The sequence below is a fragment of the Denticeps clupeoides genome, chromosome 9 (genome assembly GCF_900700375.1).
Source record: "Denticeps clupeoides chromosome 9, fDenClu1.1, whole genome shotgun sequence".
Classification (NCBI taxonomy): Eukaryota; Metazoa; Chordata; class Actinopteri; order Clupeiformes; family Denticipitidae; genus Denticeps; species Denticeps clupeoides.
The window spans coordinates 6,331,769-6,358,275 of NC_041715.1; the positions used below are offsets into that span (position 1 = coordinate 6,331,769).

General features: G+C 41.8%; 1 protein-coding gene across 4 annotated transcripts in view; it reads left to right on the forward strand.

Annotated features, from left to right (window-relative positions):
- The window catches only part of thsd7ba (thrombospondin, type I, domain containing 7Ba), a 148,353-nt gene that overhangs the window by 26,938 nt on the left and 94,908 nt on the right, over window positions 1–26,507 (forward strand). For 3 of the 4 annotated variants that reach the window (XM_028991648.1, XM_028991647.1, XM_028991650.1), the window contains exons 2-3: window positions 15,949–16,277; window positions 21,315–21,490. In XM_028991648.1, coding sequence (XP_028847481.1) covers window positions 21,349–21,490 — 142 coding nt within the window. In that variant the 5' untranslated portion in view covers window positions 15,949–16,277; window positions 21,315–21,348. The remainder of the gene's footprint in view (window positions 1–15,948; window positions 16,278–21,314; window positions 21,491–26,507) is intronic. The other variant, XM_028991649.1, reaches the window with a different exon arrangement.

Genomic DNA, 26,507 nt, shown 5'->3' on the forward strand with positions numbered 1-26,507 from the left:
TTTCAAACGAAGAAAAGGAAGAGCCCAGGAATATGTTGACGCTCAAAGTTTGAAAGAAAATTGCGATGTAATCGTACAAGACGGCGTCTTGTTTCCAGTTTCCTAGTTGCCATTTGAAGGCTCCGGTTCCTTGAGCTATGAAAGACAGTGGAAGCCCTGGAAACAAATAATTGTGTTATTTTTTTTTTCTTTCTTTTTCCTCCACACCTCAATCTCAGGAAAAAAGGAACTATGAGGCGCTGACAGATTGAACCTGTCACCTCACCACCATTTTATTGGATTCGCCCTCCCTTAGTTCGCCGCTATGCCACAGCCTGCCATGTGGATTTGCGGCGAGTGGAAGAACGCGCCATGTCGTCCCGCTTCCACTCCGTCTTGTTGTTCTCTCGATGTCCGGAGCGCAACGATAAGGGCTTCCGAAGCGCACAAATACAATCTCATCCGGCCCTCTCTGTCACACTGGCTCACCGCAAGGGCGAGCGGCCAAAAACACGTCAAGCCCGGAAACACAGTCGCACAGAATGCTGTTGGATCACGGCTACATTCTGAAAGTGTTAGATAATGGAGTTTATTGATTTTCCGATGGCCGGTTGTTCTCACAAATACATCTCTACATTCGTCCGCCGGTTATACATTATTGACACGCGGTTAGTCATTATCGGTGTATCAGGGTGTTTGTAAATGCTGAAGCTGAAAGAATGACTAAAAACAAGACTTTTTCCATTTTTCCCACGAGTTTTTAAAAAATCTGATTTTCGACATTCTGCTTTTTCAAACAATTGTAAATGTACTTCCTATCATGACTGTTTGGTCCTGAAAGCGTCTTACCACACGATACTTGTTTACTCTAACCTCTATTCGTTAAGCAGTTGACTTAATTACCGGTCAACAATAAAAAAAGATATATATATATATATATATTAGTGACACGAACATATAAAGTTTAAAAGAAATGCTGGAAAAAATCACTGAAGGTATGTGTACTGCTGATTTTTTTCCCGGCGTGAAGCCTCTGTGGCCAATCAGAATCGGTAAGTACCTGGCAAAACACAAAACAAGGACTGGATTTTGATTTGGGTTCAACATTCAGAGTTCAGTCTCAGAGGCTGCTCAGAAGGCGGGGCCATCTATTCCTGTCATGACGCCTTGCAAGTGAAAAATAACTATGGTGTAGAAAACTTTCAATATTTAAAACACCTTCAATATCTCTGTGGACGTAATTATAGCATACAAAAAAATGTGCAACGCTGTAGTCCCTGGCAACCCCAACCTGATACAGAAACTGACCTCAGAATGAACCGTAGGCTCAGCATGGTAGATAAGAAGAGGTAAAAGCAAAAAGTATTTAATTGCTGCCTCACAAAAATGATAATAATGGGGAGGGGGGGGGGGGGGGCTGGGCTGTAGTACAGCATGCTATACTTAGGTCAGATTTGACCTTGATGACAAAATAAAAGTTGTATTTTCACACTCCTTGGAAAGCAAATATTACATAAACGTTACACTGCAGTTTCCTTAAAGAATGTGGATTTAATAATACTAAAAAAAAAGTTTTTTTTTTAAATGGGGAGCACGGCTCTTTGACAGCTTTTTTGCTGGATTGAACGTCTCATATTGCACATCAAATGGCAATTAGCATATTAGATACTAAAATAGCTCTGGGCTGCTCTTTTCAAACAAAATCCAGAGCTGCTTTATAGTAATCATGTCATTAATCCAAAGTAGCTGGGCCAGAGAGTTCTATTACAATTTGCTATTCGTGGGTTGAAAAAAAAAAAGGCGAGGAAGTTTTTGTTCTAGGCCGGGACGTGAATCGGATTAATCTAAGCCGTGGTTGCACAACTGACCTTTTCATGTAGACTTTTAATAATAGCACCGGTGTTAACAGGAAACCATACATGACAAGATTTGTGTGAAACTGTCAACCGTCTCAAGAAAACAATGGATTTTTAAAATAAGAGCCGAGTTTTTTTTTTTTTTTACATATATATTTGGTAAATGAGCAAAATGAGTGCCAGCACTGAAATGCGGCTGCTGTTAAGGTGCATTTGGTGAGCACAGGGTGGTGCGTTAGAGGCTTTGATTTCTACACCAAAGAGGAGATTAACCATATTGTTTCTCAACGCAAAGCGCAGCTTTGCTTCACTTTCAATTACCATTCCGATCACAGCGGGGGGGTATATTCCCCTAGCATTGGGGCCGTGATTGCATTATTTATTAACAACATCCATCAGCTTTGTTTCTGTTGATTCGAGCCGTGCCGCTTTCCAGGTGTCGCTCCACCTCTCCCTGCCCGCAACAGCCAGGCAATTCGAATCACTTACAGGTGAGGGTTGAACAAATTGTTTATTTGCACTGAGTGTAAATGGCTGCCTTGTGTGGTGGAAGCTATTAACACCATGCCTTGTGGGTCACATGACATTAACACACAGACAAAATGGCTTTCTAGCCGGCAGATCGCCATTCAACAGCTGAGCCTCATGCAGGAAAATCCATGTAATTTGGAAAAGAAACATTTAGGAAGAAGAACAGAATTATTTCCTTGGGTTTACTAGTGAAAATCATGTTTAATTAAAGATCATTATTAAGTAATATATGTGATGGAGCCAGCGACTCAGAGTGAGGGAGCATCCCAGCCCGCATAAGCCAAAAACACCATATATCTTCTAAATTAATATAGTCTAATAAAGGAACATCAGAAAAAAATAACATTTAAACAAGCAAACTGGAACCCTCTAATCAGCAGTATGGCCTCATATACAACATATACATAATGCCAAACATAAAGGGACGACATATTCGAAATAAAACACAAAGAAACATATATCTTGGTGGCCAGTATCATTAAACACACACAAAAAAATTAACATAGAGAGGACAAGCACTGATACACAAAAGATGCAGTTTGTCCCAATACACTGCAAAAAGTGTGCATTGCTTTTCTTCTTATTATTTTTTTTTTGTGTGTTATTTAAAAAATGCTAAAGAAGAAATATGATACAACTCATGATCACTTTCGATCGGATGCAGTTTGGATCCCGGCCCGTCAAGTGTGAATATACTGTACAGGTATCTGATAGGGTAAAGGCATTTATCTATTCGTTCCAAGTTCCAAATCAAAACCCTGACACAAGGAATGAATTATTAAGACACGATTGTTTGAAGGTCAGAAAAGCATTAAATAAATAAAAGAAATGATCTGTGTCGTCTGTGCAAGTAAACACTGGCTCACAGTAACACTTCGAAGTCTTCCCTTTACACTGTTATATTTTTGGGGATGCTTGGGAATAAACTTTGCATTTTAACTTTTTAACTTTTTTTTTGCATTTTAATAAAATTGTGAGATTAGCAACTATTGCTCAATTGCCTTTTCTTCTTATATCAACCACAAACTACAGTTGTATTATGCATGCTTTTCAAATTAGCATACAGGCAGTAGCCCATCATAGAAGCATGCACAGTTACCTGTGGAACAGAACACTGAATTTGGCGCAGTATAAATTGCATTTGTGAATGGCACAGAGGGGTTCTTTAATGCACCTTAACCCACTTATCACAATTTCATTATATTGTAAAACAGTCACTTTTTGTATCAGGCTTGGGAATTTTTGTCATGTTGCTATGGCTACAATAAGATCATTTCGCCTCATTGGGGATCTTGTGCATGAGCGTACTAGTCCATCAGAATTGAGTAGTCATCCATATTATATCTATAACTATTTTCAGCTTGTAACATTCGGGGCCTCATAATGTAAAATGGCATGGCTATCTTTTCATGCCACATCATTCATGAGGCGTGTTATTCACTGGTCTGACATTAGCAGGCAGTTTAAGGATTCAGTGTGTGTTGCACCGTTTATCTCAAGTGGACTGTTCTCTTAGGGCGAACATCTTAAACAATGATCAGCCCTGCGGCAGATTTGTGCAAAATGACAGGTAGGCCGTGCCATTAACAGCGGACCTCCCTCCTCTCGCTGCACTCATTCTCCATGGCACTCCATTCTCTTGATCTGCTGACTCCACAGCTGAGAGAGGACCTCATTAAGATCCCAGAACCTCCCTTTTAGAAGCCCTGCTCCGTCCCAACAACCTGCCCGCAGACACCACGTGGAGGAAGTACTCCAGCATTTTTAATGGAAGCTGCATTCCTATCTGCCTGTATCATCTGTTGATTAAGCATTGTCCCTCGTGCAGACGGGAGTTGGCAGTCACCCCTGGTCTCAAAGGTTGTGCCAAGGTGAGATGTAATCAGACTGCTCCTACTCGACCAGGTCTCTGGGATGGGGTGTAATTACACTTAAAAGGGATTTTCAAGTGAAGCGGAGAGATGAATGGAGGACGGCGCAGGGTGTTGAATGGGTGCGCCGCAGAGACTCGAGATGTTTAAGAGTGCCGTCTCCAACGCGGGGCTAAAAGTGCGGCCCCTCCTCGTTTTTCATGTTAATTGCACTGTCAGGATCATGATGACCATCCCTGCAAGCGTCAGGTGGATCTTAGCTTTATTTACTTGGAGTACAGACAAGGTGACTTTGTGTGGATCACTCAGGTGGGCCGACAGAGGAGTCCATCTATATTTGAATTTCGCTTATCCACATCACCGATGAGGCTAAGCCCTTATCAGTTTACTATTCCCAAATTCATGATGTTGCGAATGATTTGAACCAAAATAAGATTACATTTATGACATTTGATCTATACATCACTGGAAGTATTAGGCTTGGCAAGTCAGTGTAGCTCCAGTGGTGCAACCTGCATGATGTCTATCTTATGTTAGAACATAAATCTTTTGCTTGCATTTTAGCTTGTTTAATTTTTTTTTTTGGCCTTCTATTTTACTTATTTTATTACTTACTTACTTTACTTCTGGAACTATGCACAGTCAAATCACAGCAGATCAGGATGCATTTTACTGTATGTTGTACTGCTCTAACTATGCACAATGTTGAATGTTACATATAAGGCAGTGTCTGATGTTGAGGTTGTGAGTTCGAGCCTCACCTGGAGCAACATACCTTTAATCCCTGTAACTACTGCTAAATGCTGTTAATGAGCACAAAGATATTATTCATTGATGCTATCGTACTGATAATGTTACACACAAGCCGGGGTTTCTTTTGTATTTGCCCACTCGAAATTGTGTGACGTGTGGCCATGATCTTTGCTGTCCTGATATGGGAAAATAAGAGAAATTAGAAATAATTATATATCATAAAGGCTGACAAATATATCATGAATTGTGAAAGGCTGACATGTCATTAATGACCTGGGGGCTGCAGGACAGGACATGATTTCAAAGAAAAAGACAGGCAGGGTGCTGGAACAATGTAACCGTATGTGTGGCAGAGACAAAAAAACCCAACTCAAATGAGATATGTCACACCGTGTGACAGCGGAAATTATGAGAAATTATCGCCCTCGTACCGTTGGTAATATGTCGGTGGCAGTTGGCAGTTAATACCACGTTAACTTTGCACATTGTGGGTTCAGTGTGCAGAGGTGGGTGACATTAGATGTCATGTCCTTTTTGCTGTAGAACTAAAAGCGATAAACGGGACAAGGCTGGCTCAGATAACGGTTATACTGTATACTGTATCTCTGTGGCGTATTACTACTTCTTTCGTATCATAATATGTTTTTTTCCTCGAAAAACAACTCCGTTAAACAACATAAATTCTCAATGCATGCAAATGAGACCCAGGACTCAACCTTATCAAACCTCAAGTCTCCTTATCATGGCCCCACAGCGCTAATCAACCACTGCACCCTGTCGCATTGCTTTTCTGATTATTATATTTGTTTGTCATACAGTAACAAAGTAGTACGTATGTCATCAAAAATTCATCAAGAGCAGTCAGCTACAGATTACTATATTTTTTTAAATGAACATCTGTTAGCAAGCTTTCTCACCCCGTCTACATATTTACCTCTTGCTTTCTTCATTTATCATGGTGGTGGAACAATGCCAGAACACAATGAATTCTGCACATTAACACTGTGAGAGAAGCATCAGAAATGATGGGGTTTAAAAAAATCATACATTTATTTGCTTATTGAAGTTTGGGGTCAAGGAGTCATTATAACGCCTGACATTTGCAGCGCTCATCATGTGTTATTTCAGTGGACAACTACGAAACACATGGACCCTTCATCAGATGTGATTATTGTGCTTATTTCAGTATGTAGTGTGTGTGGTTCAAGGAGGTACCCTTGTTCATGCTGAACAGTGTTTGTGTGTGTGTGTGTGTGTGTGTGTGTGTGTGTGTGTGTGTGTGTGTGTGTATCTTTACACATTGTCTTTAAACCCCAAAATCCTTGCATAAATTAAATATAAAGCAGGTATATGAAAACAAATGTCTTCAGTCTTTCAATACTTCCTCCTGATGCCTCTGTGCCTCAATTTGCAGAGACTGTTCAAACCCAATGTTCCTAATCCAATCCTGAAAAATAAAATTCAATAAACCATATGGTATAGTTCAGCGATATTTCCTGCTGGCACTACACATCCCAGGATCTCTCAGTAGCAAGACGTAGCAACACCCCCCCCCCCCCCCCCCCCCCCGAACCCCCCCGTCCTCAGCAAGCACCATTTTCGAATTGACTCAATTTGTATCCCCTGTGTAAGGTGAAAGTGAGAGGTGGACTCAAGTTACCATTCCCCTGCCAGGGACTTTTATTGAATTACTGCCATGTGGGCACAGCAGCTGTTCCTCCTGGCCGCAGCAGGCCGCTGGCGTTAATTGAACCGTAATAGGCGCAACAGCAGGGAAGGTCAGGCGGACGGAGTTCAGCGGCGCACCGCTCAGGCTTCCTTTTTCGATTCTACTGCATGCCTTTGATTTTCCAAAAAAGAAACCGCAGCGCCCAAGGTGCTAAGACACGGCAGCGTAGCATGCATCAAAAAAAGCACGCCAACTGGTCTGTAGAACTGGTCCCATTCAGACTTTATTTGTTGTTTCCAGCATGTAAGGTATGCAGATGCACTATGTAAATCAAATCCGAAGTGTTTTACTCTACCGTACAGCAAAAGAAACAATCTCTCTGTGTGTGTAGCAAACCATTAAAAAACCAGCTGCTGTCGCCTACCAGATTATTTTAAGCAAGGCCTACTAGCTTGTGAAATTAATTATAAGTCGTGCCATATGGCTAAAAATAATGCATGAACAAAACTATTTTCAGTGACGTAACTATGCCATGGAGCAGAGTAATAAGTGCAGCAAAAATACATATAATTACATTTTGAACAGAGTTAAAATTGCTCCACTTAATGTTACAATTATTCCATGGTAGCGGCAAAATTGCAACATGGCGCAGCGTTTAATTGACTAAAATTGTACACCGCTTGTTGACAAAATTGTCAACATGTAGTAAGTAACAATTGGGTGTACTGTGTAATAAGCCAAGCATTCAATGGATTGAGACCAAGATTTTCAATCAGGTGAAACGTAGTGAAAACTTTTATGATGCGTTTTTTTTATCATGCCAATATTGAGGAGAGATAGTTTGGTTAGTGTTTTTTAAACCGTTGTGTGTAAAACTGGGGAGAACAGAGTAAAAAAACTCTCTCTCTACACACAAAAGCACTGTGTTCAAACCACTTCAACATGATGTTACCTGGCAGAAAGAGGCGTGGCACAATAGAGCTTAAAAGGATGAGCAGTTTCTAATTTATTAACCCCAGTAGATTATTATTGCAGTTACATTTAAATGTTGTATGTAAAAAAGGTACCAATGTTACAGAGTAAACCAAAATGAAAGACAGGAGGAAAAGATAGAAAAAGACAGAACCGCCTGAACCAAGCTTCAGAGACATCACCTGATCCAGGAGAAAAATGGGAGGAGAGAAAAGACTCAAAAGCCGGAAGGTCCCACACGTGAACATGCTTTATACATTTGACCCACACGACATTGTCACAGACCAATCAGAATTTCTTGTTTCTTTCTTCACGCCCTCAAATTCTTCCGTCTGGGGCAGACAAAGAGAGCAAGCGGTCCCGACGGCCGGCGCCTCACACCTTTGGCTCGGGGGAGGGCCAATAGCTGCAATGCCATCCGACAAAGACATGTAAAACGGAGGTGTTGAATCTCCATGCACAACAAAAGCGCAGAAACGTCATGCCTCTGCGCCGTCCCATCTTATAGACGGCCGCAATGCAAAACAAAAGCGCAGAAAGGCCATGGCCCTGCGACGCCCCATCTTACATGTGCAACAATACTTTGATCACAAGGACCCAACACTAGACCAGTCTGAAACCCATTTAATTCCTTGTCTACACATAAAAATAACAGACATGATGGATGAAATGGTATAGAAAAAAAAACTGTATGTCTGGGTGAACAGGGCCAAAAAAATGTAGTTTGAAGACCCAGACTGTCCTGAAGAACCCTAATCAGAAGGCAACTCTGCCAGATACCATTACCATCGCAGTCTGGATTCCAGGCTGATTCTCTAGTTGCCATGTTTTATGTGTTGTAAATAAGAACCACAGGAAACTGGGGGAACTACTTGCTCAGAATGTTAAAGGGTAACCAACAGAGAATTTTCCCCAAACTTAGTGGTTTGCACTGAATTGATGGGGAAATTGTACATCTCTCCGCTGGGCAACTTTTAGGGTGGATAATGGTGCAAACCAGTGCTGGCGCAGGTCCTTTGGCTTCTCTCATCGACACCTCCTGCCGCTGCAGGGGTCCGGGCACAGAATACTGAGCTAAATCACTGCCACCCATGAGGAGGAGGCCTGAGAAACTAATCTATGGGCGACCGTCTCAGAGATTGGCCCTGATCAATGGCACCACGTTTGTCAGTTTTATTTCTGAAAAAAAAGACTTGTTTTCAACTTCAATAATAGTCTCCTTGTGTGGAGGTCTTAAGCTCCCTATTTAGGGTTGAGTTCCACACCATCTTTTTCCCAAAGGTCTTTGTGATTCGTAACCAGAAACACGGGTCTGTTTTTCTCGAAATCTGAGAGGCCCTCTAACAAACACGACAGTCTGGTGGTAAACGTGGGTCAGGGCACCACAAGATGTGGCAGAAGAAGCTCTGCTAATCCGAATCCTCATCTGAGAGTGCTGTTTATCACCTTATTAGAACCATTTTTTAGAAGACTCACTTAATGAATAAACGAACAAAGCCCATCCGAGATAATATCTTTTGCAGAGCGGTGATAAATTGTATGAAGCTTCCTGGGGGTAGACTGCCCTTTCCTGGAGTGTTTTTTTTTATTTTTTTTAGTATGTCTTCAAAAAATAAAATCTGATATGACACAGCGGCAGGTCGTGAGTGGGTGAGAACACCTGAATTACTCTGAAGATTGAACATTTATTTTGTCTGCGGTGTGTTCACATTTCTTCTCAGGGTGGCTTGTGGCATCTTTACGGCATTGCTGTGTCAAATGCAACTCGCTCAAGGAGATTGAAAAAGCACTTTTTTTTATTTTACACATAACAGCTGTATTTCCATTTCTTATGAAATGACTTGGATAGAATATATGCTTTATTTATACATTTGGAAGCCTCAGTCATCTTTTTGGATGAAAAAACAAGATGGTTGTGTACTTCAGAAGGACCGTATGGAGATGTGGCGGTTGGCGACGAGTTCAATTCAGGACCTTGTGTGGCTAATTTACAAAAAGCTTATTACAATGTACATTGTCACATTGCACCAATCATGTGACTTTGGGTGTGTGGCAGCATTAACGCGGAACCATTTAATCAGCGTTCTGATTGCCGTCCGGTGCTCAGTCATCCTCACCTCATCTCTCCTTATCTCCAGTAAGCCTGATCCTTTCTCCTGCTTTCATAAAACCCTGATTCCCTGTTTGTGCTGTTTGTTATGCGAGCCTCAACCTTGTGGTGGAGGCTCACCCACCACGTCACGTCATCTCGCGATTTGGTTCCACTTCGCATTTTCATCACGTCACACCTCAGCCCTTAGCGACCAGGCCAGAGGTCACTCCCTGAAAAGGAACCTTGAGAAGGTACCAAGGCTCAGAAAGAGGAACTCATCCTCCTCTGGTCAACACAAGGTCAGTGAGAAAAAATATCCAGGAAGCTACATCATATAGAAGCCATTGTCCAGTTATGTATTATATTGTAGTATTGGGGTAGTGTATTGAGGTAGTGTATAGGCGTGACTTTTGATTGGTAAGGTAGTGTGGACATTCAGGACAACGTCCTCTTAATCACTGTTCATCCTGAAATCTGCTTGAAACAGAGCCTGCCTTTTCCACTAATTTAAATGTATTTTTCCAGTGGCACTGACAGGAATCAGTGGGTTAAAGTTTAATCCCCAATTCACTAAATCAGCGACAGGATCAATGGGACGCATGCTGGACCCTCGGTCGCCAGACTCCTGGCCCACTCCACCCTTGGCTGATCTCTGGTAATCCACTGGGTGAAGCAGAGTGAGAGGGACGTCTCCCCACCAGCCCCCTCTATTGTTGCTGGGCCCTTATCTCACACCCTCTTGTGTGCCTGATTCTCCTTTGGGGCCACAAAGGCTAATGTGACTGCTCGTCCTGGCACGAAGCATCTTGTCCTAGCCTCGCCCATAATGTCCTTCCGCTGTGCCTAATGGGGTGCTTTCTCATTTTAAGTGCCTTTAATGCTCTTTATCTGCTTGTTTCACTTTACCTTCTTCCTCTGGGCCATTGAAAGTCTGGATCAGTATAAAAATGACCTCTGCACCCTTTTTAAATATCTTTTCCTTGTTATTTGTATCTTTTTCATGTATCTCTGACATAGTTTCATGAGCGCTAAAGGTCAAACGAAGCAATAACGAGAAAATCGGGATGTGACTTTAGACAAATAGACAAATTCACAATCGGGTAATTACTGTAGCCATTCTCATATGGGTTAATCACACGATTTACCTCAATCATGAGTTTGAAAGGTCAAAAGTTTCAAATGTGCTGACATTTGTCCTTAGATTATTTTAAACAGGAAGAATTTTAGTTCATATTTTCAGCTCTGGCAGCTCCAAATGTGATATACGTGATGGGCGGGCTATAAAAACCACAGAGCTTATGTAACATACCCTGCTGCAAACGTTAGATCGACTTGAGCTGCTCTACTCCTGCATGGAGCCTTTGGACTCCATGAAAAGACGCCGCCTCCCCATCCCATCTTCACATATATTCTCATGCATGATAGATAGCAGTTTTCCAGCTAAATTTCTCCCATAAATAAAATGCCCTTAAGTCGATGACATGCAATTCCACTTTGAAGCTTTGGATTTACACTTGAATTATGCCAGGCTTGTTTTGGACTGATTTAAAGAAATACATTGCTTATCCGTGACTGCCTTGGACTTGCCTTGCACAATTTGCTTTCCCGTAGCATATCAGAAAAATGCCCGCCAGTTATGTTTGTGCACAATTAGTGTCATATTGTAAAATGTAATTGACATAGAGATCTTACAACCAAAATATAGATCTAAAGAGGGCAAACTGGCATTCTTTAAACTGTCTGAACATGCAGACCCATTCTAGTGCTAAATTCATATATTCAACATTTAAAATGTCAATGACTGGTTAGCCAAGATACATTGCAATACGTTACAATACATTTATGCCTCAAAAACATATAGATAAATTATCATTTATCAGTTTGGTTACCTAGCGGGTACGGAACCGGACCCATAATCGTAAGCTTGCCGGTTCAAATCCCAAACCGCCAAGGTGCCAGTGAGGTGCCAATGAGCAAAGCACCGTCCCCACACACTGTTCCCCAGGTGCTCCCCTTTCATGGCTGCCCACTCCTCACTAAGGTGATAGTTAAATGCAGAGGACACACTTTGTTGTGTCATTGTGTTCTGGGCTGCAATGTGTCACAATGACAATCACTTCACTTTCATGTATCAGTGTTGTATGATTTACAAATTTGTATGTCAGAATTTAGAAGATAAAGTGAAAATAATGACAAGATCAATGCACAATATGATGTAGTATTTAGTACAGAGTGTCATAATTCCACATAAAAATGATCAAATTCAAAACAATTCTCCAAAATGTTTAACTTTCAAATCACAGAAATGTCCCCTACAAGCCGAGCTTTAATTTCACCCATGGTTCCCCTCCTTCTCATCCTCTTCCACTTGTATAGTTGAATATAAGGGGTTTCAGTTGAGCTGCCTCCGTCCTGGACACTCTCTCCAGGCAAGGCTGGCCCGGTGCACTCACCAGCGATTAGCGGCCCTTTTCCACAGGGACGGCTGTCAGAATTGTCCGGGACCAGGTGTCTACGCCCGTGTTATCAGCCAGCCTCAGCGTCCAGACCTGCCGGAGAATAATCCCACCCCCTCCAGACCCCCTCCGGCCATTCTGTGGACAGCCAACCAGCCAGCGGCTCAGCATATTTTTCCATTCCCTTGCCTGCCTTATCAAATCACAGAGGAGCTGGCAGGCTGGTATTAGTGCGAGCGCGGTGTTAATTATAAACTGGTTAACGAGTAGAAGCAGCCGGGTGAAACCACGGTGGTTTTTTTTGTTTAACTGCATCACATTTTCCCACCGATTGTAAAGAAATAAGCATTTCTTCCCCCTCCACGCTGAAATCAGCATTCTGACCATGAGCCGTGAGGATTCTTTATTTTTGGATCCTGTTTTTTCCACTTTCAGGACGTTCCCTCTCTCGCGCGTCAGGATTCTCATCTTGCACGAGATGAACTCGCCTGAAAAAAGGGCAAAAAAAAAGGAAAACCAATTAATATTACGGATGACAAGGACTCTCTCTCTCTCTCTCTCTCTCTCTCTCTCTCTGTCTTGTGTAGTTTTTCTTTCTTATTTTCCCTCCGTCCTGTTTTTTTTTTTGACAGGAGAACTGTCCCCTCACCCGAAGGGCCTCCAGGTGTTTGTTCTCGCCGCTCTCGTCTTTTTAAAGGCTGGCCTCGCGAGAGACTGCTCCTCATCACCACCTGCAGTCAGACGACACACTGAGAAGCTCATTATTTCAGACTTTCATCACGCCACCGCTTTTCACGTGGCATTGGAGGGAAGTTCACACGTTGCGCTTGGGCTGATAGTTTGTAATGGGTTTTCAGATGACAGTTCTTTTGCCCAAAGGGATCCTTGTGCGCAAATTACGACTGATTCAATATTAGGAACAGTGCTGTTTTTTTTTTTTTTTTTTTTTCTGAATGCCTGTTTCCGTGCTGTCTGAAGAGGTGAAACGGACCATGATTAATCAACACCCACCCACCCACACACCCACAGACCCTCACATGCAGCTGGACGCCCATTGTAACGTTACGAATTTAATTATCAGGATTTGGCAGGCCTGCCTGGATCCGTATGGATACCTGTGATAAGCTCACAAATCCATACAAGCCCCCCAGTCATCAACCCCTCACTCAAAACAACCCCCCCACCCCAAAAAAAAAAAAAAAAAAAAAAACTCTTGGTTTCGGTGACAAGACCAGCCCGATTTAAACTCTGATCCAGACCTCTTTCGGGTTGAATGTCACTTTCACATGCTGACCTTTGACGCGTCCATGAAGGAGAGTTTGGTGACCCCCTCTGCCAAACGTCGCTTGGTATTCATGTGGCCGCACGGTGGATGACTGCGAAAGTGGCACTGATGAAGGGTAAACGGTTATGACAGCATGACAGCTCCGCGAAACACATATACATTCTCATTTATCTGGAAACGTGAAGAGTTTTTTTTGGTCTCCCTCCCATGACATTAATCAGATTTATGCGTTCATTAGATTTCAGCGGGGCTGGTTTAGGAGGGGGTCAAGGGAAAAATCAAGAGCGAAACGTTGTTTTTGAATTTAAGTGATGCAACGTTTGACAAAGTACATTTGACACTTTGGACGAGAGGGAAATTATTAAACAAAGTTATGCAAAAAAGAGGCGAAACCATATTAAACCTGGAGCCCACTGGCCAGGTCCCTTATCCTTTAGTTTTAGGTAATTGTTCCTAATCTCTTCCAGTAAAATTAATTGACCCTGGGACTCCTCAAATCCGATTTTAGCATTTTTTTTTTTCATATCACATGTCTTTTATTGTACAAACCACCTTTCCAAATAATTACAGGGCAGCTAAGCTAAAAAAAAACATACACTATGCTTATAGGGAGTCCGGCACACTCCAGCTTTGCCTGTTTGGCCTCAATGAGGCTGCTGCAGCACTTTATTATCAGGCCCGCATTCGTGGACATTAGCAAATACTGAAGCATGGCCTTAAAGTCATCTAGGCCTTAAAATCTCTTCCACTCGTCAATCTCTGGGGCTTCTCTGCTCATCGGAATTTAGAATTTATGCACCGAAACATGGAGAAGCACCAACAAAAAAAGTCTAATTGTGCTGAATGGGAGTGCTAGATGAAAAGAAAATTACCACAGAGCATGCAGAGCAGGATTTCCCTTTAGAGATTCATCATTGCAGATGTAATCTATTGAATGTATTTTCAGGGGTTCTGGATGTTTTTTTATGTGGGGAACTAAAGGCTTTTTTTTCTTGCATGACTGAAGGAACTACCAGAATGGCACAACCTATGTCACATTCCCATTAATATAAAAAAAAATTGCAATAATAATGTGGATTAGATTTAGACTTTTTTTGCATTCAGTAGTACAAATGAGGAGGAAATAAAAGTGGAACCTGACGCAACCAGCATCAATTTTTGGGCACGCGTCTGGGGACATTTCCTACAGCACAAATATACAGGGCAAACATTTCTCCTGCAGAAAAATGATTGCTCAGCACAAGCTAATAATTCCAAAATAGCGACATCTTAAATGGAGATGTCACCAAGAGACTGTACTTGTATTGTTGCTTCATGCGCGCGAATGCATTTCTTTTTATTTATTTCATTTCATCAGTGAATGGGCGCCTGACGGGAGGGGGTTAAAAATCACATCTTAAACACCTTTCGTTACATTGGCTAGAGCATTTGAAAAAGTTGCAGCCAAAGTAAAGGCCATTTTGGAGGCACAATGGTGGAGAAAGGGAAAGCTCTTAAAAGCCTCGGAAAATAACACGAGGGGGTCAGGCAGAGCCAGGGCTGTCGGTTCATGGCCTGGAAAGTCAATAGAGGAGGAGGAGTAAAGTGCTTCGCTGAAGGAGCGCAGGATGAAGAAAGGTGGGGAAAAGGGCAAGGGGCCGCTAATAGAATCAGGCACCCGGCTGGGATGAGCGCTCTGGTCCGTTCTGCTGCGCCGTTGACAGGTAATCGCTGAATATCAGACCCGGAGAAGATTACGTACCGTCATGGCGTGACAGCGTGATCAATTATCGCGCTAATCCCTTGAAAGTTTACGAGGGAACATATTTTAGACCCCAACGCTGATCGAAAACTTTGATGCATTAATCTTTTACTCATAATCTTCTTCCGGATTTTAGAGTAGGACCCCAAAGCCAGATTGTATTAAAAGTTAAGACTGGATAAAGGTAAATATAGATGTGCTCAAAAGATACTGAAAGAAATGCACAAATGTTACCTGAAAGCTGATGTAAGAATCGAGTTTTGTGATTCCTCTGCACTGTGTACATACATTAGCAAGTTCTTCAACCATAAATGTATGATTCATAGTGTTGACTATAATTATGCCTTTTTAAATGTTAATTAACATAAGTTTTAGCATTGAGTCAACATAATGCTATTTGGAATTGAACATCATGCGTTTGACCAACGCTGTGTAACTCACTTTATTTTGTTTTAAATTGTACGTTCAGTTTTGAATTGTACAGCTAGGTCTCCATAACTGCGGTGTGAAGACTGGAGAATGACATTTTTATGAAAGTCATTAGGCTGTTACTTACTGGGATTTTTTTTCTGAGTTTTAAAGCTATTACAAGGCAGAAAAAATTTTTTGAAAATTTTTTGCGAACTCTTGAGTGTGCCACATCCTCCGAGTCATTTCGGGAAGTCACACGTCCTGGCCAGATGCCCCTGTACCCCACTCCAACCCTAAACCCTCTCCTTCTGTCTCTCTCTCCTTGCTCTCAGACTCGTTGGCAACCGGACCTTTCCCAGCAGAAATTGCACTTGGAGGATATTTGATCTGGCCGCTGGGCTATCTGTGCCTATTGCCGGTGATGGTGTGACAGGCACATCTTTCACGCCCCAATCTTCCCCAGGGGGAGTCACAGAGGATTAGCTGCCGGATGACGCGTCAGGAGGAAGACAAGGCTCTGTTTATCTCCAGTCCGGTTGTCAGACCCAGCATCAGAGGAGGCCTCAGCTGTCAGCCTTTCCAGCAGCACCTGCACCAGGAGTCCTGCGACTGCTCAACTTCCTGTCAGGACTAAGTGATGACTCTCAGCCTCGCGCTTCAGGTAGGGCTCCCCAGCTGCACATCTGCCATTCTGTCCACTTCTATAACTCCTTCCGCCGGAGCGAGATTGGCTGATGCCTTGTACTGTAATGAAGATCGCACTGTGGTGGTAAAGTCCTTTGCAGCTTGTAAACGTTTAACCAGTCCTGTTCCCCGACAGAACATCTTCAGACCAACCTTGTTGCTTAATCACGATTGGTTGATCGTTAACAACCTAATAATGTATGTGCTTGGGCAGTGGCAACTCATCACTTTTTATATGCATCACGTTGTAAATGTGCCTGGAAGATGTGCAGAGCATCAGTAAAATAACGTCTCTCATTGATCTTCCAGTGAAGTTTACATTCGCAGTGTGTTCCATATGCCCATGATTAGTCCAGTTTATTCTCCCATAGATGTTCTCTATTGGCTGCCCTAAACTTAATTCTATGATGCTTTTTCACAAGTTTATATGATTAGCAATCATTTTTATACATGTATTCATTTAGAATCATTATCTTTATAATTATTTTTGCATTGATTCATTTTATTAATTAAATGATCTGAAAATAAGCCAAATAAAATATTACAGTACTTCAAAATGTCATGTAACCATTTTTCATTTACACCATTTATCAGACGTCCTTATCCATAGTGACTTCTAATCAGTTGTTACAGGGACAGTCCCCCTGGAGACAGTGTCTTGAGTCTTGCTCAGGGACACAATGTAGTAAGTGGGGTTTGAACCTGGTTCTTCTGGTTCAAGGTCTTCAGGCAAGTGTGTTACCCACTAGGCTACTATCCCCATTAGTTTATTTTGAACGTAAACTTGCTTGAGACTGGCAACCTTTTTCCAAGACTCAACTCTTATTTTTAATGAAACTTAATGATGCATTTGTGATGGCATACTGGCTTCAAGTCTAAATAAAAGTCCCCAGTGTAAACAGGCAATTAGAATGAAGTGCTCTGAGATGGCGGCGTTGAGATTTTGCATTCCTCGCAAACAGTTATCGCTCTTCCCATAAATTTCTAGTTAGAGGGCATTTACACCACAATACGGATGATCGTGCCACGCTGTGCTCATTAAAGCAGATTTTATTTGGTATTGCTTCCTCTGGGCTGTAAACATCAGCGCTGGGAATGATGGAGTAAGCCAGGTCTCGCCGCGGCTACAAGTTGCTGAAGCTTCAAATTTACCTTTTAATGGCATTTGGAAAAAAAAAACGAATACGCTGACGTGTAGCAATTCAGTGGAGCAGTCGCTGATGGAATTATGCATATATTGCTGTTGTTTAAGCAAAGAGAACTGTCTCTGTCGCAGCTACATTGTGTGGCCGCACATTTGCAAATTTCTTTGATCGCTATTGTCAGCAAAATAAATAAATGGACACATACTTTACCGATCCAGTTTAGGCATAAACGGCACAATAAATAGAGGTAGTGCAAAAGAAAAGTACAAAAATGCTATTTATTTTATCAAATGAGATGTTAATAAAATACAAATATTAACGTAACCGAATGTAAATAGGAAAATATGTGTGTTATCTGGCATGATACAGATATAGACATGAGTGTAATAGACAAGTTTTGTAAAACCTAAAAAAAGAAACGTTTCTACGTTAATATTCGCATGCACAACACGTTAGCTTCAGAGGTGAGCAGAATGAAACGGCTGGCTCAGTTTGGCCATAGCCAGCCAATTGGATGTATTATTGTATGGAAATAAATGCCATTCCTCACATACGGCCCAGGATTAGTTGGATTTGCGCTCACACCAGCCAGAGCTTGCCCCGGTGCTTTGTCAGGAAGGCGGAACTGTGATTGGACGCGTTAGCTTTCAACCCAGGAGCATGTGCCGCTTTAGCGGCTGCTTGGGAGGGGAAGCTAATCAAACATTCATTATTGGGGCCACCTGTTTACTCCGGTGCATGCCCGGCAACTGTGTCCCCCGGTGAGGACCGCACGGCTCCGGAGGGCAAGGAGAGCGGGGCGGTCCGTCAGACCTCAACCGAACCGTCCTCAAGTGGCTCTGTGGCCGAGGCTCGCGGGCCTCGATCGACCCAGCGCGGTCCCCGCAACACTAACGCACGCGCTCACGTGCCACCTGAGACGTCAGCCCCCAGTCCATCACCGGCAAGAGCTCTTTCACACTCACCGAGTCATGTAATATTTGATAAACTCTATCTCACCTTCAAGGGGGGAAAAAAATACATAATAAAAAATCCTGAATATAAACTCTGGCAGTGACCGTGGAGTCGCTGAAACACCAGCGATTCGCAATCAGTCAGCCGCACGCTCCGGCAAGCCGGCTGACGGGGAATTTTCAGCCCTTATCCTAAAATATTGCAATTATTCAGGCAGGGGTTTCAAATTGGCTCGTGTGTGCAAGGATACTGTACATGGGAGGGATCCCGAAATAACTGAGAAGAGGCCCGTGACGGGTGGACGTTCCCTACAGTTTGTTTTCAGATGCATATCCCTGTCAGTGTGCCACTTCGCTCCCATTCTCTCCTTTTCACCATCAATCTTTCACTGCAACCCCACCACCACCCTCAGCCAGAAATCGGATTTAGCTAGGAGTGAAACACAGCCAAAGAAATGAGCTAAAAATCTAATTTTCCCAAATGAAATCAAGCAGCAAAGAAAAAAAAATTGGAGGGCTGAGAAATCGCACAGAAATAATATCACAGTCTGATACATATTTAAGCTTAACAGCCACTCATCCATCAATATACATACTGTATTCTGTTCAGCAGCCCATCGAGGATCAGAGGGGCCAAAATGAATTGTGTGCAGCTGCTGAAAGAGAGGAATAAATCAAAATTGGGATTTCGTTAATGCCGCCAAACACAACGATCCAGTAATATTCTCTCTCATGCAGTGGGACCTTCTGCATCAGTCTTATAACGTTGGCTAAATAACAGCGGGGCATTCAAAATGAGGGTTCAAACCATGAGGTGCCATTGATCTAGGCACACTGCTCCCCGGGCACCTGCCATAGCAGCCCACTGCTCACCAAGGGTGATGGTTAAATGCAGAGGACACATTTTGTTTTGTGCTGTGCTCTGCTGTGTATCACGATGAATTTTCACTTTGCTTACAGCATATGCTTCAAAAATATGATGCATACGTTACCAAAAACAGCTAATTAAAAAAAGAATTGACTTGACAGAAGGACACTCCTTAATCCATAAATATTTGGAATTTATTATTAGAATTTTTTTTTAAAGCATGCATGTGCTTCATTAACTTAATCAATTCATTATTCACAGATGCATTTGAAAAGCATTTGCGCTGACCCCGAGTGACATTGAAGCTGGGCAGTGGCGCATGAAGTCATTTTGTGTATATTGTCATGGAAAATTAATTCTCCATTCTCCATGTTACTTATATGAGCATGCAAATTTGTATTTTGCATGTCAAAATAGAGCTCAGTTCAAATGTTCTAACCTTAGCAATAATGCTAACATAAATACAGAAGCATTCCTAGTTATTAGTACTATTTGCATTTCTAATGAGTTGTGTTTGCCATTTGAATGTATTTTTGAATGCACATTTCATAATTATTGCAAATGTAGAAAGGCTTTTTGATATCTTTCCCGGAATTTTTCAGTCCAGCCATTTTCATTTCCGACCTGTAGCATGTGTTTTTAGGCTCTTAGCCATCACCTTGTGCTAATTACGCAAGGGCTAGAATGCTAATGTTCTTTTGGGGTTGGGCTGAGGATCAAGTAAAGAATATTTAATTGTACACACACATGCATATGTAAATTCTGAACAAACACAGAATGATTACGGTAAACAATAAATACTGGGCTCGGTAGCACTAATGCGGAATCAAACGCCTCAGATTTGTTCAGAGGTGCTAATTTTCTTGTTGATCTGAAACATCACAGACTGAAGGAACAGCTTCACCGCCAACACTGATGCCGTTCAATAAAGCGCCATGACCTCTCCAAGCTAATTAGTATTCTTTTTTTTTATCATAAACAGTCTTTTCTTTTTCTCATTTCAAAGTCCCCACTGCCCCTAGTTCAGACAAAGGCCTTCAAGTGAAGCCTTCAGGCCTTGGCATGTTTAACTTGCATCTCTTCTGCTCATTATTTTGTTTTTGCTCATCCAGTGCCTCTCATGCCTAATCCTTCACCTTCGAGATATGAATCATGGCAGCGGGAGACAGAAGTAAATGAGTTCCATCGTACAGTGTTAATGCCCGCTATTATTCTGAAGGTGAACCATCTGATTGTTTTTCCTGCCGCCGCTGTGAATTTCCTCACCCTGCTAAAGTTCACGCCGTGAAAGAACTTCCTTCCACACCACCTGACCTATATTAAAGCACACTTATATATATTTTTGCTTTTTTTTTTCTCCGCTTGACTATAAACTGACGAGCCATGATTTTTTTTTTTTTAATGCTTTGCGAGGTTGAAGGTCAAATGCAGAGCACTTTTCAGGAATGACTGTTCACAAATAGCACAGAATAGGTCTGAGACAGCTAGGACAAATTTTCAACCTGCCACTAAATTCTGTGCTAAGCGCTCAGAACTAAATGTCAGGTCAGGTCAAAGACGTCCCCATGATTTACATCAATAAATAGGTAAAACAATGAATGGAGCTTTAAGGATCCATGCAAAAATAAACAGAAAAAATGACCAAACAAAAAGGTAGTTAGTCTCTCTTCTTCAACATACAAATGACAACCAAGTAGCTCTTTCTGGTTCCATGTAAATCCTGAGGACGCCTCCTAATTTGGGCAGTGGTGGCCTAGCGGGTAAGGAACCGGACTCGTAATCAGAAGTAACCCAACCACCAAGGTGCCAATGAGGTGCCACTGAGCAAAATACCGTCCCCATAGACTGCTCCGCCTGTCATGGCTGCCCACTGCTCACCAAGGTGATGGGGTTAAATTCAGAGGATACATTTAACTGTGTGATCGTGTGCTCTGCTGCAGTGTTTCATGATCGCTTCACTGTCACATTTTCACTTAGCATGAAAATAGAGCTCATAGTGTCATTGTCTGATAGGACTAATGAACGCATCTCAATTCTTCCTCCTCCAGGATTAGGAAAAGCACAGAGACAAGTGTCTGGACTATGGTTCTTAAAGATGACCCTGGACTCATTGGCTGGACGTGGCGTGTTGGGAACTACTTTATTCTCTCCGTGTCTCTCATTGCAATTCAAGTGCAGTCGGACCTTGAGTTTCCAAAGGACAAACACTACACATGGAAAACAGGTAAATGGCGCCAAATCTACCCCTGTCGACGATTTACACCAGATCACCCTCATTTACCAGCGCTGCCTTGGAATTTTAGTGCCAAGTGGGTTGCATATGGACAAAGCGATTAATGCCGTTTCAATCCGAGAAACAATATGCGAAGAGGCTGTTATTTGTTTGGGCCCACTTATCGATCACCACTCCTCAAGCAGCCACGGGGCTCTGGATAAATAAAGAAATGTGTTATTTATTTATTGTATTTATTTACACCAAGGCACCGGCCTGGGTGTGTTGGCATTCTATTCAAGATTATGCCCCAAGTGCCCCAAACCTTACACCAACAAACACAATGTTTTTTTTTTCACTGTCAACGTCAAACACTATAGATAAAAAAAAAAAAAAAAAAAACAGTTTTGGTGTTAACCAGTGTAATTATTTTCTAGAATGTATAGGGAGAGGTTTATGGACATGGCTGCTGTTATTGCTCAGATAAGAAAGCATTGAGCGTGAGGGTGATGGAACCATTGCACACATAGTTCATACTGCAGGCCTTAATCCTCAATTCCGATTTTTGTGTTTGCCTGTTCGCATTACTCTTTTTATCCTGGCCATTTATTAGATTTTTTTAGTGAAACTACCCGGTTACGATACAAGCCTTCCTGTTATTTCCTGAACAGATTATTAAATCCAGCACCTCGCTGCGCTTCCACTGGCTAACCTTTGTGAGGTCCTCCATATTTGACATTCAGACGCGAATTCCACCTGCAGCTCCCACGAAAGTCGATTGAGATTGACATAAAAGTTGCGTGAATTCCTATTTCCCCAATCAGACGTAGCTGTTTCTGATTTCTTTCCACATACTGAAGGGTCTCCGGTTCCAGGTGACTTCCATGTGGTGTTCACACTGTCATGAAAAAAAGAAAAAAAAAACAGATATGAGTCACATATCTGGCAACATTCGTCCTGCAGTTTGAACATAGCCATATGTGTTCCTGACTATGTGTTCCTCATAGTCACCGAATGTGGCCCACATGTCTTGTGCACGCCTCAATTACGAGGCCAGATGCTCCTGCCTTTAACCCTCTTCGTCTTGGTTGTATGTTTGATTTTCCGTTGGTTGTGTAAGAAGATGCACGTTCAAGGAGCCCCATTTATGTAATGAATGACAAGCAAGACCTGCTTTGGGGAGTGATTTCGACAGTGCCACAGGAGGATATTGCCTGTTAGGCTAATAATATATGCTTTTCTGAAAGATTATCCATCTCCAGGCTGTTTGTGACAGTCTCTGCAGTGAACGTAATCGCGTTTAATGATGTATACACTAATCTGTCCCAAGATGTGAAAGCTACAGTAAGTAATTACTTACCAATGTTGCATCTAGTGAATTTATGACTAGGGTAAAGGCACAGAGATAGTATTTTCAGCCTGCTCTTTGCTTTATAAACTATGAACTCTGTATTGTACCATTGGTTCTGTTTTAAATTATGGATTTCTTTCCACCAAGGGTCTGGAAAAAAAAAATTTTGTAATACCATATGCTGTATACGGTAATAATCAGTGGCTATGACAATGTTCTGATTGTAAGAACATATTGGACTCCATTATGAAGCATTCACAGGTACACATGGAGAACTTTCTCCTTAATCCACAAAAGCCTTGACGAGCGATATGATCCCTCCCCCACTTCATTTCGCACCCTGCAGTCATGTGGTGATCCAGCACCAGTGATAAAGAGGCTGATTAATTCCACTTGAAGGGGCACACTTTCAAAAGAGGGGATCTAACAGGAACAGCAGAAATGAGGATTTAACTCCCTTGCAGGGCTCATGCAGTATTTCCTTTTTTCCTGGATTCAGTGTTTAACCAGAGATGAGAAACCACTTCTTGCGGGACGGAATCTCACCTTGGCACTTTTCAGCATTTATGCAGCGTAGCCCTCAGAAATCTCATATATTAAAAATGTTAATATTTCATGCGCAAATTAGCATATGGCTGAATCGGTTGTTTGTGTGTATGATGCCCCATTATTGACAGGACCAAATCATTTGCATGGTTTCCACCTTTGGTCATGAAAATCTTTGTCATTAATTTTCATTCAGGAGCTTAGTGAGAGCTTTTCTTTTTTATCTGTAATTAAAATAAACCCAGTCATGTAGTCTCACAATATTTGACTCAGCCATCTCCCCAGCTCAGCCCAAGCCTGAGCAATAATGCAATTTTTTTTTTGCATGGGTCATTCTCTCGACAGTGTGCCTGTGGGTGTGAAATGTGAGCGGTTGTGTGATTTTGCATTTGACCTTCATCAGCGTCTGCGAGACTGGAGCACCCAAGGCAGTGGCTAATGGGCCAATCGTTTGGCCCTTTAAACAAAGCTGCCTCATTAGGCCCTTTTTTTCAAATAATAAAAAATACAATGCATTTACCCTCTCGCCCAGGAAGAATGACAGACTGGGATAATGTGCTGGCTTGTGGAGCACATCCACACACCATGATACATGTTGTGCTCAGTGCACACTGCACTTCACGACTACCTGGGGCCTCTGGTGTAAAACACAATTATAAAATGAACAAACCAGAATTTCTTTGGAAGAATTGTACTCAAGAGCACTGCTTTAGACGAAAGTCTAAATCCTTTTGGCTGCCTTGAAGCAGTCACAAATGCAAGGACAGGGATGGTTTATTCAAACTGATCTGCGCAAAACACAAGTCCATATATATATCACAGGCACAATGTCAAATCCAGAAATCAAGGGAAAGCAAAGCATGAAACAAGAAAATAGGAGGATGACAAGAATCAGAACTGCTGCAGTTCAGCATACAAAACAGACAAAGAAAAAGCAAGATTTTGTATACAGTGGGATCACAAGCGAAACAAACTAGACGAAGCTATCTAAATGAAAAAGTGAGGTACAGACCAAAAGTTTGGACACACCTTCTCATTCAATGTGCTTTTTTTATTTTCATGATCATTTACGTTGGTAGATTCTTGCTGAAGGCAACAAAACTATGAATGAACACATGTGGAGTTATGTACTTAACAAAAAAGGGGAATCAACTTTATATTCTAGTTTCTTCAAAATAGCCACCCTTTGCTCTGATAACTGCTTTGCACACTCTTGGCATTCTCTCGATGAGCTTCAAGAGGTCGTCACCTGAAATGGTTCTCCAACAGTCTTGAAGGAGTTCAGGCTGTGGTGGCCAGGGCTCCACTTTTTGTTAAATACATAACTCCACATGTGTTCATTCATAGTTCTGATGCCTTCAGTGAGAATCTACCAACGTAAATGGTCATGAAAATAAAGAAAACACATTGAATGAGAAGGTGTGTCCGAACTTGTGGCCTGTACTCTGTGTGTGTGTGTGTGTGTGTGTGTGTGTGTGTGTGTGTGTGTGTGTGTGTGTGTGTGTGTGTGTGTATACACATATATATATACATATATATATATTCAAATTCAGACAGCATCATCTTAAACTAGCAATTATAATACAAATAAGCATTTGCAAGATAGGCTTCATCCTTTTATCAATGCCTTTAATATCTGTCTGGAAAATGCAGCATCAATCAAAAAAGACATTTTGTTTTATTGTTGCATAAAAAGCCTAAAGAGAATAGTTTCCCCAACATTTTCTTCAGCACATCATCATTTCTCAGCTGGAAAAAATACACTACATGTGTACTTGCGGTTAAGAAACTATAATTTAACCATACCAGCAGGTATGACATTTCTCAACTTAACTGGGAATCCCACTGCAAATCACTTGATTAATTATCCCCATTATGCTTTCACCATGCCCAGCTGTTAATTTTTCTCGAGTTTTTCGAAGCATATGTTATGAGATATTTGTTGTAAATCTTCAAGCTCCATACTAATTACAATCGAGTCTGCAAGATAACTTTTGCTTATCCTGGCATAATTTTATTCCGTTGTTTTTTTCCTTCTTTACAATGAGCTGAATGTTGCCAGTGAGTTCACTCTCTCAACCAGTAATTAGTACTGTGTGCTTTGTGTGCATGGAAACATCAGACTTTGCATATTCAGTACACAGAATCAATTGTGAAGTAGGTTTAGCAATTTTTTTGCATACATGTAAACTAAGCTATGATGGAAACGGTGTGATCTAAGTAAAGGAATTCTGCCTCTCCATCACACTGGCCGTAATGTATTGCAGAATGGAGTTTGGGGGGGGCTCTTGCAGCTCTTGCTATTTCATATCCGTTGCGTAGTGCTCAGATTCTGACTGATCCTCCCCTTTAGATGAGCTGGGTTTCCCAGCATCTTAAGGGTGATTTTTATTATCCCAGCTACATGTGCGCCCACAATCAGATGAAAGCCAGTGGAGCTTGTGCTGCAGAACAATGAAGCCATGCTAATGCATAAAACAAAACCTAAACCGAAACAGGAAGGCTGATACACAGGCTTTGTGGTTATTTTATATCAAATGTGTGATATGAAAACTATAAATATCAGATAGGGCATTGAACACCATGTGACCAACACACACAGGGGTCCTTTGACCATGGAAAAAGATGAGGATTTCCACTATATATGTGAGGATGTCTGCTTTCTAAACCCTTTCTTCAGCTCCTGTAAATCAAGTTTGTTATGTGCCTGAACTTCCTGGCCCTTGGAGGACCATGCGTCATCCTAAAAATAAAGAAATAAATAAAAATCACCACCAAACATGGCGGTTTGGTGCGTTTTGTCCTGGATGTTTATAGCTCTGTTTTTTACACGATGGAAAGATGTACTGCTTTACCCTTGAGTTATGAATGGCCTGCTGCAAATGAGACTGATGTACAGTACATCAGGGCATTTTATTATCAAAATACACATTTATCGATTTGTTTTATAGTGCATCCACCCGAATGCGGTAATAACTTATGAGACGGAGCGACTGTAATTCTATGCGTCGCCCCGGGACAACGCGTTGTGGTGTAACAAATAACTTGTGACTTTTATCATTTTGACAGATGGATTGAAATTATTATTAAAAAGATGTGCATAGTCTGATATGCCTTATCTGCAATTATATA